General features: G+C 45.1%; 2 protein-coding genes across 2 annotated transcripts; one reads left to right on the forward strand and one right to left on the reverse strand.

The window, feature by feature from the left end:
- The first annotated feature begins 1,932 nt into the window (after nucleotides 1–1,932).
- ipo4 (importin 4) lies at nucleotides 1,933–10,953 on the forward strand. The gene is made up of 29 exons (XM_010885797.4): nucleotides 1,933–2,335; nucleotides 2,668–2,754; nucleotides 2,936–3,015; nucleotides 3,156–3,197; nucleotides 3,376–3,505; nucleotides 3,713–3,892; nucleotides 3,991–4,056; nucleotides 4,150–4,251; nucleotides 4,333–4,416; nucleotides 4,651–4,806; nucleotides 4,904–4,957; nucleotides 5,057–5,166; nucleotides 5,271–5,509; nucleotides 5,782–5,895; nucleotides 6,151–6,264; nucleotides 6,430–6,553; nucleotides 6,740–6,851; nucleotides 7,044–7,177; nucleotides 7,335–7,412; nucleotides 7,681–7,738; nucleotides 7,860–7,965; nucleotides 8,148–8,341; nucleotides 8,456–8,506; nucleotides 8,595–8,720; nucleotides 9,327–9,553; nucleotides 9,679–9,811; nucleotides 9,910–10,014; nucleotides 10,252–10,321; nucleotides 10,425–10,953. The coding sequence occupies exons 1-29, from the start codon at nucleotides 2,270–2,272 to the stop codon at nucleotides 10,553–10,555; spliced, it is 3,273 nt and encodes a 1,090-aa protein (XP_010884099.1). The 5' UTR covers nucleotides 1,933–2,269; the 3' UTR covers nucleotides 10,556–10,953.
- Nucleotides 10,954–11,590: 637 nt separating this feature from the next.
- si:ch211-196f5.2 (uncharacterized protein LOC556372 homolog) lies at nucleotides 11,591–13,198 on the reverse strand. Its single transcript, XM_034289478.1, has 3 exons — nucleotides 12,972–13,198; nucleotides 12,459–12,691; nucleotides 11,591–11,759 (listed from the first exon to the last, which is right to left on the reverse strand). Exons 1-3 carry the CDS (start codon nucleotides 13,196–13,198, stop codon nucleotides 11,680–11,682), a joined length of 540 nt encoding a protein of 179 aa, XP_034145369.1. The 3' UTR covers nucleotides 11,591–11,679.
- Nucleotides 13,199–17,198: the final 4,000 nt, after the last annotated feature.

Raw genomic sequence — 17,198 nt, forward strand, 5'->3', positions numbered from 1 at the left:
TAAATACCTAGACTAATTTAGTTTAAATGCTTGATGTTTTTTCAATGTTAGTTTGAGTTAACACTGCAACTACTAGCGAAGACTTCTGCTTACATTTAACGAGTGGCACCAAGATATATTTTCCCACATACACAACAGCATGGTTCTTAAAAGTTTAGGCTTAAATGTAGGTGCCTACTAACAATCTTAATATGGGAGAAAATATACCTCAATGGTTGAGAAATGTTGCCTAACCAGCTACGGCATTTGCGCAAACGCCATTACATTAAATGAACAGTTACATGAATAGTTCGACACAGGGTGCACCTTCATATTCGTATAAGAGTAAAATAGAAAACACTGAACTTGAACCCGATTTATATTCAGTTTAATGACACATTATGTCCGCTATGATCTCTATTTTTAAGTGAAATGATCTACGCTGTTTACACATATGTTTGAAAATCGCAAATCATAACGTAATAGTTTTATCCAAATCGTGCAGCCCTACTGTCCTGTGGAAATCTAAACTCTCTCTACCGAATTAGATAAAACAAAGCAGATTAGAAAATTATGTATGATTCATGATGAGTTTAAAAAAAATGGAATTCAGTTGCACACTGTAATGTGCAAGTCCAGGACCAGGCTTAATCTGTGTCCACATAACAGGCTCATATATTTGCCCAGATTAAAGTTAATGCAACTCAGCTTGTTTAGAAATGGTTATCACTTCATTATTTAACCTATGGGTAGTGTGATCTGTAGTGTTTGCTTGTTATGGTGCATGTAGAAGCCAGCATCCAGATGTCTCTCATTGCATGTTGTTGATGAAGCTGTTTGAAAACCCTTAACACAAGAGAGGTGATCACAGACTACTTTTACCAAAGTCTTCCCTGTCCTCAAGGATTATTGTAACCCGCTTTGGACAACAAGAGTACAGAGATAATGCATTATCATTATTACATTATTGACCAGACATAGCTGGTTTACGGACAACTCAACTTGTTTAGATGTAATTGTCATTTTATATTTTAATCTATAGGAATTGTAATGTATCTGTAATTTTGGTTTAAAAAGTGAAAAAATGGAGGCCAACATCTAGAAGTCTCTTACAGCATGTTGTTGAACCCAGAACACAAGATTATTGTAGCCAATTTTGGTCAATTCCCAGAGACATTTGCGAAGTGGCTGGAAATGTACATGCATTGTAGGCACCTAAGGAAGCAATGCGTTCTAAAAAACGGTACCTGGCCAAGCATTAGCACTCCAATACATTTGTTGTGGTTTGCCTTTGGCTCCATTCAAATTGTAATTGTTCAGTTAGTAGTGATGATGCTGAGCTATGGGACTATTAGCATAGCTTCTGATCTTTACCTGTGCAGTGGGAAGTGATGGGTGGGGGCTAGTTTTTTGGGGTGAATAGTGGCGAGGGGTTGGTGGAAAAGTACATGAACATGAGTGGGGTGCCGAACCACATGCATAGTAGACCTGTGTACAAAATGCAGTTTCCCCCTAAATGCATTTAGTATCTTCAGCAAACTACATGGCTATTCCAATTGCTGAACAGAAATAATTTACATGTACTTTTATTGTAATGTTATGCCATATCCCTAGGGCAGGCAGCTAAGTTCAGCAGCAATCATGTGTCAGTTTATGGAGATTTTTTCACAACACCTCGCCACACCCAAGAGATAACTGCTTGAAACGAGATCAGTCAGGCACTTTGTTTTTTTTGTTGATAGTCTTTAGCGTCACAGTGTGAGCTCAGGTACCTGCGCCTTGACTGAAGGATGGGGTGCTAATTGTTTTTACACCTCGAAAATTGCGCGTATGCAAGCAACATTTTCATTGTACGTTTATCATGCTTGTTCCCCCTCCGTCCAAAAGTAGGCGCTGTACACTTAGACATCCTGTGATGTGTAATTCGAATGTTATCCCTTTAACTATGCGTTCACGTGGAGCTCTCCCTGCTTGGGTTCTGTTCCGCGTGGTGGGTGACTTGATGGAACGGAACAGACTTGGGAACGACACTCGAATCTCAACCGCCGCGGTTTTGAGTTCTTGAACCGGTGGAGAACACTACGATCGTTAAACACTTAGCTAGCAACGTGTCTATGTTAGTTGGATATACTTTTTTCATGCGTCTAGTCAACGCACTGTCAGGATTTGACCATTCATACAGTGCATTAGACCTGTCAAGGGTCAACTTTTCGAGTGACAGTTGACAGTTTGCGCATCGTTTAAAAATAATAACTTAAAATCTCAGTGCTGACGTTTTGAAAGAGCCAATATGTCTGGGGACCTAGAGCAGATTCTTTTACAGCTCACGCAGCCTGACAATGCGATCATTCAGCAGGTACAGTACTGTAATGACTATCCTGGTTGAGCCTGTGGATTTGGAATTATACACTGGCGTGATTTGATTACAAGTACGGGTATGTGTACATGATATCTAGTAACGGTCAGTTATCTTAAAATGAACAGCCGTTACTAACGTTAGCTAGCTTCTGTTAAATTCTGTAGGTCGTTAGCCACGTCAAGAACAGGTCTTATACAGTATGCAGTTTTTCCGACGCTGTCACTTCAGAAACTTGACAGTTCCCTAAAGTTAACGTTTTGTCTACCTGACTAGCTATCATTTGTTCTTTTATTCTAGTTTTCAAAATGTTTATTTTTCTCCCCCAACAGGCCACGGCCCAATTGAAGTTGGCTTTTAAAGACCCAGCCATCATCCCTGCATTGTGTGCTGTAATGACTGGATCCCCGAACCCTGAGGTAGCTAGCAAGCAATATAGATAACGTTAGGGTTCACTCACCAACGCCCACTCATCTGTGTAAAGAGTTAGGATATTATCAACATATGTGTAATTCAAGGGGATTCAGTTGAATGTGTGGTTCTCTTGGCTTAATGCCGGCTTTCATCAGTACACACATTGTGATTCATCTCTATAATCAGAGCCGCCAGTCAGCTGCAGTGATGTTGCGGATGCGAGTAAAGAAGCATTGGAAGAAGATTAGCCCTGATCACAGAGAGAGGTTGGATGCTCATTGTTGTGTGATTTCCCCGCAATCAGCCATTTCCAGCTCTGTACTGGACTGTTTAAAGGATTTTCACTAAGCTTTATTTGTTTTACATTTTCAATGTATTTGTAATATGTTTTTTCTTTTGCTTCAAGTCTGAAAACAGTGGTTCTACAAGCTTTCCAGCAGGAGACAGAGTAAGCTTCTTTTATTTGTTGCATAAAACCAGACACAGTCATTGTCTTATTAGGTGAAATGAATAGTAGGCATAAACATTTCAGTAGATTATAGTACCAATTTCATTGCTTCAACCAGTCTGACCCATCCATAGATCAAGCTACATTCGGACCATATAACCTGTGTCTTTGTTTCCAGACACAAAGTGCGCCACTCCCTCTCCCAGCTCAGCGCGGTAATGGTCAAGCATGAAACACCGGACCGCTGGCCTGCTCTTTTCGCACTCCTTAACGAGTCCACCAACAGCGACAACCCAACGGACAGACAGGTATCGGTAGAACTTTCCACACCGTTAAGTACTTGTTGTAGTGCGCCGGAAAGTAAAGGATCACTTCCTTCTGATTTGTGATATGATGTGATCTCTTCACGTTTTCACACTGATCGCTCAGAATATACACAGGTCCGCATGTTTCATGTACATTTTAACTAAGGATGTCGGTCAGTGAATTCACTGAATACCCCTGGTCTCTCTCAGGTGGGTCTACTCTTGCTCAGCAAAGTGGTGGAGTCCAACCCAGAGCCCTTCAAACCCCACTACCGCCAACTGCTCCAGCGGTTTGCAGTGATCCTGCAAGACCTGAATAACCCCACAGCCCTGTACTACTGTATCCTAACCCTGACTGCTATGACTTCCTACACTGGCTCAGAGGAGATGGTGAGGTGCCAGTTAATACCGTCGTGGCCTCATTTGACCATTCTTTTGTTCAGGTTTTCTTGGTTGTTGCTGGAATGCTTGAATGTCTTGTCTTTCAGAGCCTCATGCGTCCTCTCGTCCCAAAACTGATCACTGCTCTGAAACACCTCATCCAGGCTGACCAGGTAGGGGTGGGTGGGTGTCATCGGTCACAGCCCCTGTTCTGTGGTCCATCAACCCATGATTTCACCTCTGACTGGCATGTTTATGTTGACCAGGGTCAGGCCAGTGAATCCATGGAGGTGTTGGATGAGCTGTTGGAGAGCGAGGTGTCCATCATCGTCCCGCACATCCCTGATATTGTGCACTTTTGCTTGGAGGTGAGAACATTCGAGCTTCACATAATGGATTTGCGGAGAATGTGGAGTTGTCTGGTTGACCGTGACGTGTGTGTTTTTTAGGTCAGTGCAGACACAACTCTGAGCGACTCCCTACGGGTGAAGGCTCTCTCCTGCATCGCTAGTCTCATCCGCCTCAAGAGCAAGGTAAAATCACCCTGTTCTAAATGGAAGCCCTGGCCGAATTTCACCCATTAAGGTCTTAGTCCTTCATCTTGTTTCATTTCCTAATCTGGCTAAATGGACAGGTAATGGCAAATGACTATTAGGTGTCGTAGCCTAGCCGTTGTTTTCAGAGTAGCGATGGTCACACTCGGCACCCTTGAAAGATGCGAGACTTGTCAGTGACGTGTGCTCTGCTCTTTATTTCCTCCCTTTCAGGCCGTGTTAAAGCAGAAGCTCCTGAACCCCATCCTGCAGACCGTGTTCCCTGTGCTAAGTGCAGAACCCCCCCCTGGGGAGCAAGACCCCGAGGACGAGGAGAACGGCAACGAGGACCACGCCGACAGCGAGAGTCCCAAGCACTTTGCCGCCCAGGTACGCTCCCCTCGACAGTAACCGCGGACGCGACAGAAGGGACGATTGTCAACGCACTGAGGGTTGTCGTCGGTCTGATCGTCTTTTTCTTCCGCAGGTTATTGACACCATGGCCCTTCATATGCCCCCTGAGAAACTTTTCCAGCAGCTGGTAAGTTGGCATACACTAATACCTCATACATCTGGCAGTTTCCATGCATGGGTTAGGGTGGGTTCAGTAAGTCCGTGGTCTCCCCCGTGTGTCCATCAGATGCCACTAACCGAGGCGTGTCTGGCCAGTGAGAACCCCTATAAGAGGAAGGCTGGCCTGATGTGTCTGGCCGTGCTGGCCGAGGGTTGCGCCGATCACATACGAACCAAGTGAGTCTCGCGTGACGCTTTGCAGGTTCACCGTCTCCCCGGTTCCCTTTGGTCGTTTCCGTCTTGTTTACTCGCCGCCTCCGCTCTGACTCCGTGCATTCCAGGATGCTGTCGTCCATGCTGCAGACGGTCTGTCACAGTCTGTCGGACGGTAACCAGGTGGTCCGCAGCGCCAGCCTGTTCGCCCTGGGACAGTTCTCTGAGCATCTGCAGCCTGAGGTCAGTAAGTACTGTGCCGAGCTGATGCCTCTGCTGCTGGGCTACATGTCGGCTTTGAACCAGGCCAAGATCGGACACGTCACCAAGGCCTTCTACGCCCTGGAGAACTTCATGGAAAACCTGGGTGAGGGGAATCCCGTGGTGTTCCTTATAATAATCCATACCAAACTGTTTTATACTATCGGTTCTTATTTGGTTTTATACGATTTGGAGGATTTTGAAATGCCTTGCTGTATCTCGTCAACTAATCTCGGTTACTTGGTCTTTGTTTTAGTCTTGTCCCTAGACTACTTTGATCCTATCTGTACTATAAGATGCCACTGAAATGTGATTTGGGAAAGCATGCCTACTCCACAGGTCTGTAATTTTAACCCACAGTGTTTTATCGTCTGTCAGGCTCAGAGATTGAACCGTACCTGCCCAACCTCATGGAGACCATGCTGTCTGCCCTAAACAACGCAGACAACTTGAAGCTCAAAGAGCTGGCTGTCAGTGCCATAGGAGCCATAGGTAAAACGGCTCCAGCCAATGTAGGAATGGGCCTTTCAATGGAGCATTTTACATCTCAGTATATGGTGCCTGTCTCTTATGTCAGTGTCTTCAGCCACAGGAATGAGAAGGTGAAACGCTGTCCCAGTACTTTTGTAAACCGAATTGTTCAGATCAGTGCCGATGCTACTTCAGGATCGACGTGCGCCAGTGGTCCATGTTGGAACAGACTGAAGCTTATGCAACTAACTATCCAACCTTTTCTCCTCCTTTCAGCCAATGCAGCCAAAGAGAAGTTGGTGCCGTACTTCCCCCCTGTCATTGAGAGTCTGAAGGGCTTCCTGGTTGACACCAGGGATGAAATGAGGTCCTTGCAGACACAGGCTCTGGGTAAAGACTACTTCCAAGGCTGAACTGGTTTCATGTGGTCATTCAGCAGACATTTGTAGTCATCACGACTGACCGCTTCGATGTGTTACTCTTTCAGTATATGTAGCCCCGCTGGGTTGTAAATGTACGCGTCTCATTCCTCAGTGGTATGTCTTGTCCTTTCAGATACCCTGTCAGTGTTGGCACGCACCATTGGCAAGGAAATGTTCAGTCCCCTGGCTGCCGAGTGCGTTCAGCTAGGACTCAACCTCACCAACGCTGTCGATGACCCCGACCTGCGCCGCTGCACGTATGTCTGTCTCTGTATGTGTGTGTCTGTCTCTGTATGTGTGTGTCTGTGTGTGTCTCTATCTGTGTCTGTGTGTGTCTGTGTGTGTCTCTATCTGTGTCTGTGTGTGTCTGTGTGTCTATCTCTTTCTATGTGTGTGTGCATGTGCGTGCGCCTTTACCATGGTCCTTTTCTGTCCGTGTCCAGGTACGGCCTTTTCTCTGCCGTGTCCACAGTGAGTCCAGGTTGTCTGGAGCCCCACCTCACAGCCATCACCACCATCATGCTGCTTTCTCTCAAGTCCACTGAGGGAATCATGGTCAGTTAATGGGCTTCGGTGCGCCAGGTCCCTGGTATATCCAACCACCCAGGACCTGGCGTTGATATTCCAACTTAAACTGTGAATTGAATTTAAATTCACAAATTCATTATGCAGTTTCACTGATGGGGGTCATAATATCTGAGAGAATATCTTCCCTCTTTCTCTCCACATGATATTCTCCACGGTAAGGCTCATATTGAGGAAGACAAGGCGTTTGTCTTGCTGGATGACGACGACGACGATGACGGTGATGATGATGAGGAAGAGTTGGATACCATTCTGGATGACAAGGGTAACCACGCTGTGGACCCGGATGTCAACATGTACGTGTCTTATCTGAAGAACTTTCATTTCATTTCCCTTGATGGGTTCCTTCAGACAGGAAAAGGAAGGCATTTTGTTTCTCAGGCACTGACCCGGACGGAGGGGCTCCTCTGTGTTCCTCACTGTCCTAATTTCTTCGCTCACTTTGTTCTACAGGTTCAGTGTAGAAAATGCCTACATGGACGAGAAGGAGGATGCCTGCGATGCGCTGGGAGAGATTGCCTTCAACACCGGGTACATACTGAAGAGGATAATCTTTCTAGTTCCTCACGACACAGACCGTCAGTGTAGTGTGTGTATTCATTCAGCACTGTGTGGAATCTGCGGCCAGCTTTTTCTCTGGCTGGACTGTTCATGAATCAGTGCTACATTATATCAACATGTGGCATTGTGAATGACTGGTCTCCTCATGTGTCGTCACTCCGACCACCAGGGAAAGCAATGTTTGTCCAGTCCGTTAGTAAGTGACGCTGATGTCATATTGTCTTTTGAACTCCTTTAGGGCCTCTTTCCAGCCCTTCCTGGAGTCTAGCTTTTCTCAGGTCTATGAGCTGTGTAATGTAAGTACAGTACAGCTGTCTACACATCCCCATCTCTGTGTGTGTTCATTTGTGTGTTTGTGTTGGTATTAGGTAGCGTTACCAATCTCTGACCATGTTTTCTGTGTGCCCCCCCCACCAGTTCCCCCACGAGGACGTGCGCAGGGCTGCCTTTGGGGCTATGGGCCAGTTCTGCCGAGCGCAGCACAAAGTGTGGCAGGAGAATCCCAGTGAGGCCAACCACCAGGGTAATTTACTGTGTCTGTCATTATATGCAGTACCAGTCAAACGTTTGGACGCCTACTTTCAAGTACACGCATATATCTTCACCTTATCACTGTACCTTAACAAGATGCTTTGACTGAGAATGTGGCAGGCTTGTTTAAAAGGTCTTCATGTGGTTCTCCCTCTGACTCCTTCGGCCCCTCAGCTTTGCACAAGCTGCTGGAGGTGGTGCTGCCCAGCTTCTTGGAGGCCGTGCGTACTGAGCGTGAGCGCCAGGTGGTGATGGCGGTGCTGGAGGCCATGAATGGCGTGCTGAAGTCCTGCCAGGGGGAGGCGCTGCAGAGCCCCGAGCGCCTGAAAGAGATCAGCCAGGCCATCCGGGACGTGCTGAAGAAGAGGGTGAGCCTCGATCGCACGACACAAACACACATGGCACTGGCTGGTATTCACTATGGCGGAAAGCAGTCTAATGAGATCAGCTTAGTAATATAGATTTATCTTTTCTTTTCGCAGACGGTCTGTCAGGGTGAAGAAGGAGATGAGGTGGATGATGACGAGCAGCAGGTGGGATGTTCTCTCATCTCCCATCTATTCCTGGCAGGAGGGCCTTTGTTCAAGTGGCTGGTGCATATGACGTGTGTTTGTGCTCTAGGCTGAGTATGATGCCATGCTACAGGAGTTTGCAGGGGAGGGGATTCCGCTCCTGGCCTCGGCCGTCCCCGCGGACGTCTTCCTGCCCCATCTCAACGAGCTGCTGCCTCTCATCATGAACAAAGCTGTGAGTCAGACTACCATTCAGCCCCGTTGTCTCAAGTTAGATCAGTTCATACTGAATCAACATGTTGTCTTGTATCTTGTAATGGGATAGGTAGTTCAGCTAATATGGTATTTAACATTGCCTGGGCATCTGCTCTACCAATTTCAATTCCTCAGAATTGTCTAGTATAATGTAATCTGAAACAACGCATCTGTCTGTGTTTTGTTTCTTTTTTTGCCGACACTTCCCCCCCCCCTAATTTCCATATTTTTGCATTTGTCATATTTGCATGTTAATCACCGGCAAGTTTTGTTTAATTACTCCACTTAGTTGGACTGTTTCATGGTGAGTCAACAAAAGGTGCAATGAAATACATCTGACAGTTGAAAACGTTCCTCGTTCTAAATGACCGACGACTCCCGGAGACAGTTACACAATGACACCATTACACCCTGGACGAATATTCCTCATTCCTGTTTTATTTTGGCTGGTAAACCTAAAATCTCCTCAACTGTTGAGTGTTTCGAGTGCCCAGAACAACGTAGCATATGTTGTAACGGTCAGCAATGAAGCCCTGCACCCGTAGTTCTGTGTCTAGTGAGTGAGTTGGTTTCCCTTCCCATGTAGAAGTCGTCCTGCACGGTGGCTGACCGCTCCTTCTCCGTCGGCACCCTCGGGGAGATCCTGCAGTCTCTGGTCAATGTGGCGGGGGGCAGGGCTGTGGCCGGCAGGCTGTCCAATCGGCTGCTGCCTGTGCTGGTGGCCGGGGTGAGGGACAGCGACGCAGAGGTCCGCAACAACAGCGTTTTTGGACTGGGGGCTCTGGCACAGGCAGCCGGACCTCTCGTGGCACAGTATCCCTTTACGTAATGTGTGTTAACTCGGGCACACTGCCCATCACTGGAAATATCATTAGATTCTGTTAACATGGTGGTGGACCCAGAGAGCCCAGGGTCTTTTTCCTCAACCCCCTACTCAGAGACTACCCCATGATGCTGTCTCTGTTCTCCAACCTGCTGTCTAAAGAACAGGACCGCAGGGTGATTGACAACCTGTGCGCTGCCCTCTGCAGAATGATTCTGAGCCACGTGGAGGGCGTCCCGCTGGAGCAGGTACTGGGATTTAGACATTCACTGACTTTCCAGAGAGACACGAGTGGAAGAGCGTACTATCCTCAGTGAAGGTCACTTACCTGACTGCTCTCCCTCAGGTGTTCCCTGCCCTCATGGCTCGCCTCCCTCTGAAGGAGGACCTGGAGGAGAATAAGACGGTGTACAGTTGCCTGGCCATGCTTTACTCCCAGAGCCCTGCATTGGTACCTCCTCACTCATTTGTCAGGCTGTTATAACCCAGGAACACATCACATAACATTTTACATGGTTTTATCCAGAGCAACTTGATTTCATACAAATGGCTCAAACCTTATGTCTAATTGCATGGAAATAAGCTCAGATCTGAAATATTTCCCTGGTTTTGTACTTTCACATCATTGGCTGGTCATTATGTGTAATGATCTGTTGTATTTCAGTAGTAATGTGTGTTATCTCTTTAGGTGGTTAGTCAACTGGTGACAATATTATCTGCTTCCTGCCACGTCCTGGGATCGAAGGACCTAGATACAGGTGAAGGAACCGTGACGTGACAGGGGTCCCCCTTTCACTTTGTAGTGATAGTGTTGTATGGCTATAACAATGTTATAACAGCGTTGGTCTCTTTGTCTTTCAGAAACCCAGAACACCCTGGTCATGCTGCTTCGAGACATCAGTCAGTGCCACTCACAGGAATTTCAGGTTGCCATTAGTTCACTCCCTGCTGAGCAGAAGACGACGCTGACCGCCGTTGTCAATCATTCATAGCACACTACACCAGGTCTTCCACTACAGTCAAGGACAGAGAAACTTAAAAAAATTAAAAAAAACTATGGTTGGAAAAATGGGACAGTAGTTGGGACTTTGAAATTGGCACTTGAACCATTCAACCGAAGTATTCAATTATTATTGAGGTTATGTTCCATGTATTAACTTTTTAATTTATCTTGTCTGTGTGCTTTTTTATTTTCCGAAATGTTCCTTTTTGTATGTCACCCGTTATTTTTCATTTTGATTGGTCTGTTACCATGTACCCTTCTCATATTCAAGAGCCTCTATTTACTTCTGTCCCACTTTTCTTACAAATTTGATCAACTTCTGACTTGGCTAATATTGAGTGTGAAGCAATGAACTGAACTTCTCATAAATGCCTCTTTTCAGTGTGACTGTTCCCTGCCTTTTCACTCGTTGTACAACCCCCCCTTTTCCAGTATTGTTTCTCTCTCAGCTCTCCCTCATACGTTCTGCTTAGTAAGGTGGTTTTATGAATCAGGGCAAATCATCTGCTAGAGTGCCCTGCTGAACTCCAACGTGTGCATCATTTTCCCTTTCTCCAGGTCCTCCTTTATGCTCAAATGATGAAATGCACTTGTTATGAAAATAACACAATTTTATATTTTTATTTTATTTACAGCTGAAACCATTGTAATTATATGCTTGCTGACACAAACACTTAATACGCTTCCTTATCTTGCAGTATTTACTAATCAGATTAACTAAATTGTAGACTTCCCTTTCAGAATTATTAATTCAAATTCATTCTAACAGCTTTTCCAGCCAATGACAGTAGCTACTAGCAAGGCATATTGTGCGCATTGCTGCAAGATAGTTGAAGTCCATAAAATCTGTTGTGATGCAACACCTTACAACAAGCAAAAACTTTAATCTACTTATATTACATCGACTACTTGGGAAAACTTCCCATAACAAGCAAGAAATGTGTATCTGGGGCCATAACATGATATAACAGCTAAAGCATGGCAATGCACTACAAAATGACAGTGTTATAGTTTTCCCCTTAAATTTTTTTTTATCCAAAAGCCTGCTGCTTGATCCGTTGCACTGAATATTGGGGTTGTTGCTGTTGCCCGCGGTAATCCCAATTGTTTTCTTCACACCTCTCGAATCTCCTGTTTGGGCTGGGACTCAATTTCCAAGGCCATGGTCATCTCCATGGGCTGCAAGCTATTCTCTGTAACCGACATAATATTCTTCAATAGACACATTACATTAATACCTGTTGAGAGCAGGAGCTAGCTTGTCAGCTCAAGGAATGTGAAGGCATTTAGCAGATGCTCTTACTCAGAGTAACTAACAGGCTCACATTGTGATGGTTGGAATTAAAATTACAACCATCACATAAGCACAAGGCTCTTATCAAGAGGACTGCACATGACCGTCACAAATGTAATGTGAGCTCTTATGTAAAAGAAATGTCTGTGGAGTGGTTATTATGACACACGCCCCTTGGCTGGCCACCATCATGAAGCAATGCAGACACAAGAGGCTGGGTGGAAGTGTGAGATTTCAGGACAAACTATTCAATGATGTGGTCTGCAGCCTGGTCAAATTTTTTTTGTCTCGACACTGAGGAGTCACTGGCTGGTGGGCGACATCCACAGCTAATTGAGAACTCGTCAGCGGAACATTCATTAGGTCAGTGGCCAGGCCAAGGTGTATGAATTGCATTGACCAACTGAGACATCAATACTGAGAACACAGTGACGCTTTGTTTCATAACATTTCCTAGGTTAACAGCTAGCTCCGAACGCCTATCCTCACGCCACAGCCAATGCATGGTGAGTTTTCACACGGCTGAAGGAACGATGGGTGTAAGCGACATTGCATCAACATTTCTCTAAGTAAACTATAGCTGGGGTGTGTGTCAGACCTGTCTTTGTGTGGACTTTCCAGGGCAGGATGTCCATTCCGGTTCGGCAGAAGGAGCGGTCGGTATGAGACTCAGTGCTGTACAGGACCTCCTGGGTCTTTTTATCCCCTGGGACCTGGGCTTTGACACGCACCTCCAGGATGGTGATCTCCTTCTCCTTCAGTTTGCCTGCCTTGTTCTTCACCTGGGTCCGCTTGGTGTCCACCCACACCACTCGCTCCTTCACCGCGGACCTGAACAACACACAGACATTTAAAACCTAGGACCTAATTGAAATATCATTTGAGAGACAGAGATCCCACTTACTAATACATCATTTGCACGCATTTTTAAGCAAAGTGCTAAGAAAGGGTACTTCACACTGGCATCATTTTAGGGTATTATCTTTGTTTGCACACAGCTCTGTTCTCTCACACGCTACACACACTTTCACCAGGTGTACTGGTTCACGTCTCACCACACACACAGATGCAGATGCTCAGCACACTCAAACCTGCCACCTGGCGGACTCACTCTTCGATGCCGAGGTCCGCTAGCGTGGTGTCCAGGAACGGGAAAGGCTGGTCAGCGCTGATGACCTCGATGGGCAGCGGAACGCTCATGGGTATGTCCCATTGCAGCTCGGCGCGTACCAAGTTCTTCAGGCTGGCCGGGTCTGTTGGGCTGCGTGGCTCTCCACTGCTCCGCTCCTGGAGATGAGGCTTCTGGGGCCGTGCAGTTGGGTTGCTCTCTTCTCCCATTGTTTTTCTCACCAGTCTGATTGAAAGACCAGAACACTATCGGAAACCTGACTACGTCTTTGCTGTCTTGGTCAACTAGTTTGATGTCTGTTTTTTATCTTTCTTAAATTGCCACTCGATATCTATCCAGCAGGTAGTTTTAACACAAGTCGTTGTCCTTTGCTCCTCCTTCAGCAGCTTCTACAGAAAGGCTTGTTTTTGAGAACTCCAATGGGAGGCTGTTTTTTCTCCTCTGGGCAAGTTGGGAGAGACTGAGGGTCAGTGTGGTGGACCATGCAGTCTTGTCCTTCTCCCCAGTGACGATTTAAACGTTTGGTGTGAAAGTGTGTAATGTGACACTCAGACGCTAGGTTTATTGGACTGTCAGGAGCTGGCTGATGGACTGACGTGTTGTTTCAAGTGCCAGGGGTTTCTACTCCGTTGGCCTGTTCATACAGGCCTTCCTCTGTGTGTCTGTATCAATGTGTCTACAGTTGAAGGTGACTTACACATGTACTGCTGCAGCATGGGTTGGAAACCAGACCACTGCTCTCCTCTCCGACACTCTGTTAATACAGCATAAATACCTTATTGAAAGAAGAACATAATGGTTTCCTTGGTTTGTGTGAACACCTGTATAACATGATCCAGTTTCAAATACATAAGCAAAAAGGTGGGCTGTAGGGTGTGTAATGATTTACCAACACAGATTTATGCTTCTTAGTTATTAAACATAGCTAATTTGTGATGAATGCAAGGACGCTGGCTGACCTCTTGTAAGTATTTCGACCCCAACTGTTCCAGATCAGTTGGTGTCCCTCCCTCTCTGGCAGAGTGACAGGGTATGCCTATAGATTTATGGAACAGTGGCAGCCTGGTGTCACACTGTAAGCATGAAAAACCATGTTCGCCCATTAAAACATACCCAGTCTTGTGTGTCCAGGAATGTGTTGCACATAAACCTATGTATCGTGTATGTTTCATAACCGTGTGTGTGTGTGTGTACATAACTGTGTGTCCTGTCTTCTACAGCAAGAAGAATTCCTCGTCCACCAACACATGCTGACTGGCCCGTGCGACATACCAGGGTCTCACAACAAAACACGTCACCTAGATACACACTAACATCACAACAGTGGGTATTCCGTGAGATTGGGCTTCAATATCAACCCATCGAAGAGATCGAGTTTTGGGATTTGTTCAAGTCCCCTTGATTGTCCTGTTGACAGGCTGCGTAAGGCAATCCACCTTTGGTCACAGGCAGAAATACGTGAATGTCCCCTGGTCTGGATTAAACAGGTTTGAGGTCAGTACTGACCCATATACCGCAGCACTGACCTCAACCTCTTTTGGTTTTTGCATCCTTCCGCCACATTTGTGTTGTGTGACTCAGTGGTACAGGCTGTACAGATGGCTACCCAACAGTTTATTGTATTGAGGAATTCAGCCATGAGATCAGATGGGCCTTTTCTATCAGCCAGGCACAATGATGTCATGGTGGGAGAGAAGAGCGGGGTGAGGTCATACAGACCCTGCTGTGATCCCAAAAAAGCCCCTCACCCCTCCCAGCTTGCTCAGAGTGCCCTCTGATGCATTCGCCCCATCCATATTGCCCATGTAAACCGTAACCCCCCAGTTCCAAGTTTAAATAGTTCCAAATCTGAGGGATTGAAATTGTTAAGGGTGTATGGGTTAATTAGGCCCCCCAGTGGCCCCTTCAAACTAGATTGCAGCCTCCATGAGAGAAGTGAAATCCCATAAGGCACCATGTTATTTCAGAGCTGGTGCCATTACACAGAACAGTGGGTCGGCATTGCCTTTAACACGCACAATAGTTCATAAAAAAGACCACATCTTTCCAACATTAAATGTTTTTTAAGTTACAGAGGTCTTTTGAAACGAGAGGGATGTTAATATGCACTTAATGCATCTTTTTACTGTTTTTCAAGTCACAAGTTTATTTTAAATAGGTTTCCCGATCCCTATCCCTACTGGGTAGTAACCCTTGGAGTCCGTGAGCATCACATGACCACCTCAAGTTATTTGGGACAGGGGATTGGTTGGGGGTACTGTGGATATAAAAAGTCTACACACCCCTGTTAAAATGGCAGGTTCTTGTGATGTAAAAGAATGAGACAAAGATAAATCATGTCAGAACTTTTTCCATCTTTAATGTGACCTATAACATGAATAATTCCATTGAAAAATATAAAACTCACAATAACCTGGTTGCATTATTTTGCACACCCTAGAACTAATACTTTGTTGAGGCACCTTTTGATTTTATTACAGCACTCAGTCTTTTTGGGTAGGAGTCTATTAGCATGGCACATCTTGACGTGGCAATATTTGCCCACTCTTCTTTGCAAAAGCGCTCCAAATCTGTCAGATTGCAGGGACATCTCCTGAACTTTCACCTTTCATCTTTCTAACAGACGTATTTGCAACTGTTCATAATTCCCTCCACCCTGACTAAGGCCCTGGTTCCAGCTGAAGAAAAACAGCTCCAAAGCTTGATGCTGCCACCACCATGCTTCACCGTGGGTATGGTGTTCTTTGGGTGATGTGCAGTGTTGTTTTTGCGCCAAACATACCTGGAATTATGGCCAAAAAGTTAAACCTTGGTTTCATCAGACCATAACACATTTTCCCACATGCTTTTGGGAGACTTGATGTTTGTTTTTGCAAACTTCAGCCAGGCTTGGATGTTTTTCTTTGTAAGAAAAGGCTTCCGTCTTGCCACCCTACCCCATAGGCCATTCATATGAAGAATACGGGAGATTTTTGTCACGTGTAGCACACAGCCAGTACTTGCCAGAAATTCCTGCAGTTCCTTTAATGTTGCCGTGGGCTTCTTGGAATCCTCCCTGACCAGTTTTCTTCTCATCTTTTCATACATTTTGGAGGGACGTCCAGTTTTGGGTAATGTCTCTGTTGTGCCATATTTTCTCCACTTGGTTAGGACTGTGTTCCATGGTATATCCATTGCTTTGGAAATTATTTTGTACCCTTCTCCTGACTGATGTCTTTCCACAATGAGATCCCTCTGATGCTTTGGAAGCTCTCTGCGGACCATGGCTTTTGCTCTGAGATGCATCTAAGAAAATGTCAGGAAACCCCTACTAGAACAGCTGAACGTTATTTGTGATTAATCAGTCACTTTAAATGATGGCTGGTGTGTAATTCTATTTAACATGAGTTTGAATGTGATTGGTTAATTCTGAACACAGCCACATCCCTAATTATAAGAGGGTGTGCACACTTATGCAACCAGGTTATTGTAAGATTTTAAATACATTTTACATTTTTCCCCCTCAAAGATTTCAGTTTGTTTTTCAATTGAATTGATCATATTATAGGTCACATTAGAAGTGGAAAAAGTTCTGACATGATTCATCTTTGTGTCATTCTTTTACATCACAAGAACCTGGCATTTTAACAGGGGTGTGTAGACTTTTTATATCCACTGTATGCTTGATTCTGCATCATTGCACAGCTGCTGGAAGGGCCACTGGAGGGTGCAATTAAGCTCTTCACCCTAATAATTTTCATGTAGAATTTGTAGTCATTTCTGTTCAAATGAGAGATCATCATGACATCTACATATTTTTATTTTAAAATATATTTTTACAGCTTTTATAACGGAACGAGCAAAATGCTTTGGTTTTATGGAGACCCAGTTTCCTCTCATTCCCTGGTTGCTACAATATGTCACAGTTCCCTCAAATTCTGTAAAAAAATCAACAACCAGTGAATGATGTATGGCTAGGATTTTCTGGAGAAATTTCAGGACAATTTCTATTTGAGAGAAAAAACTGAATAGAGTTACACATCATTGTAACTACATAATATCTAAAATCTTAATATTTTTTATACTATTAGTAATGTTTTTTTTATATAAATAGTTGGTATAATTCAGTTATCTTTCATAATTTGTTAATTAGGGATACATCCTTTAATGTTAAATAATGGCATTATCTAATTAGATGGTTTGAAATTTGCAGATGCTTATTGAAGAGTT

This window comes from Esox lucius, chromosome 21, assembly GCF_011004845.1.
Source record: "Esox lucius isolate fEsoLuc1 chromosome 21, fEsoLuc1.pri, whole genome shotgun sequence".
Lineage (NCBI taxonomy): Eukaryota > Metazoa > Chordata > Actinopteri > Esociformes > Esocidae > Esox > Esox lucius.

What these genes read in the sequence shown, in the direction of transcription:
- ipo4 (XM_010885797.4), top strand. Translation starts at nt 2,270, where the DNA reads ATGTCTGGGGACCTAGAGCAGATTCTTTTACAGCTCACGCAGCCTGAC. An exon ending in GCTTTCCAGCAGGAGACAGA is followed by an intron (nt 3,198 to 3,375) that starts GTAAGCTTCTTT and finishes CTTTGTTTCCAG; the next exon opens with ACACAAAGTGCGCCACTCCC. An exon ending in CAGTGCCATAGGAGCCATAG is followed by an intron (nt 5,896 to 6,150) that starts GTAAAACGGCTC and finishes TCCTCCTTTCAG; the next exon opens with CCAATGCAGCCAAAGAGAAG.
- si:ch211-196f5.2 (XM_034289478.1), bottom strand. Translation starts at nt 13,198, where the DNA reads ATGGGAGAAGAGAGCAACCCAACTGCACGGCCCCAGAAGCCTCATCTC. An exon ending in GCGGACCTCGGCATCGAAGA is followed by an intron (nt 12,692 to 12,971) that starts GTGAGTCCGCCA and finishes TGTGTTGTTCAG; the next exon opens with GTCCGCGGTGAAGGAGCGAG. An exon ending in GAAAGTCCACACAAAGACAG is followed by an intron (nt 11,760 to 12,458) that starts GTCTGACACACA and finishes TGTCGGTTACAG; the next exon opens with AGAATAGCTTGCAGCCCATG.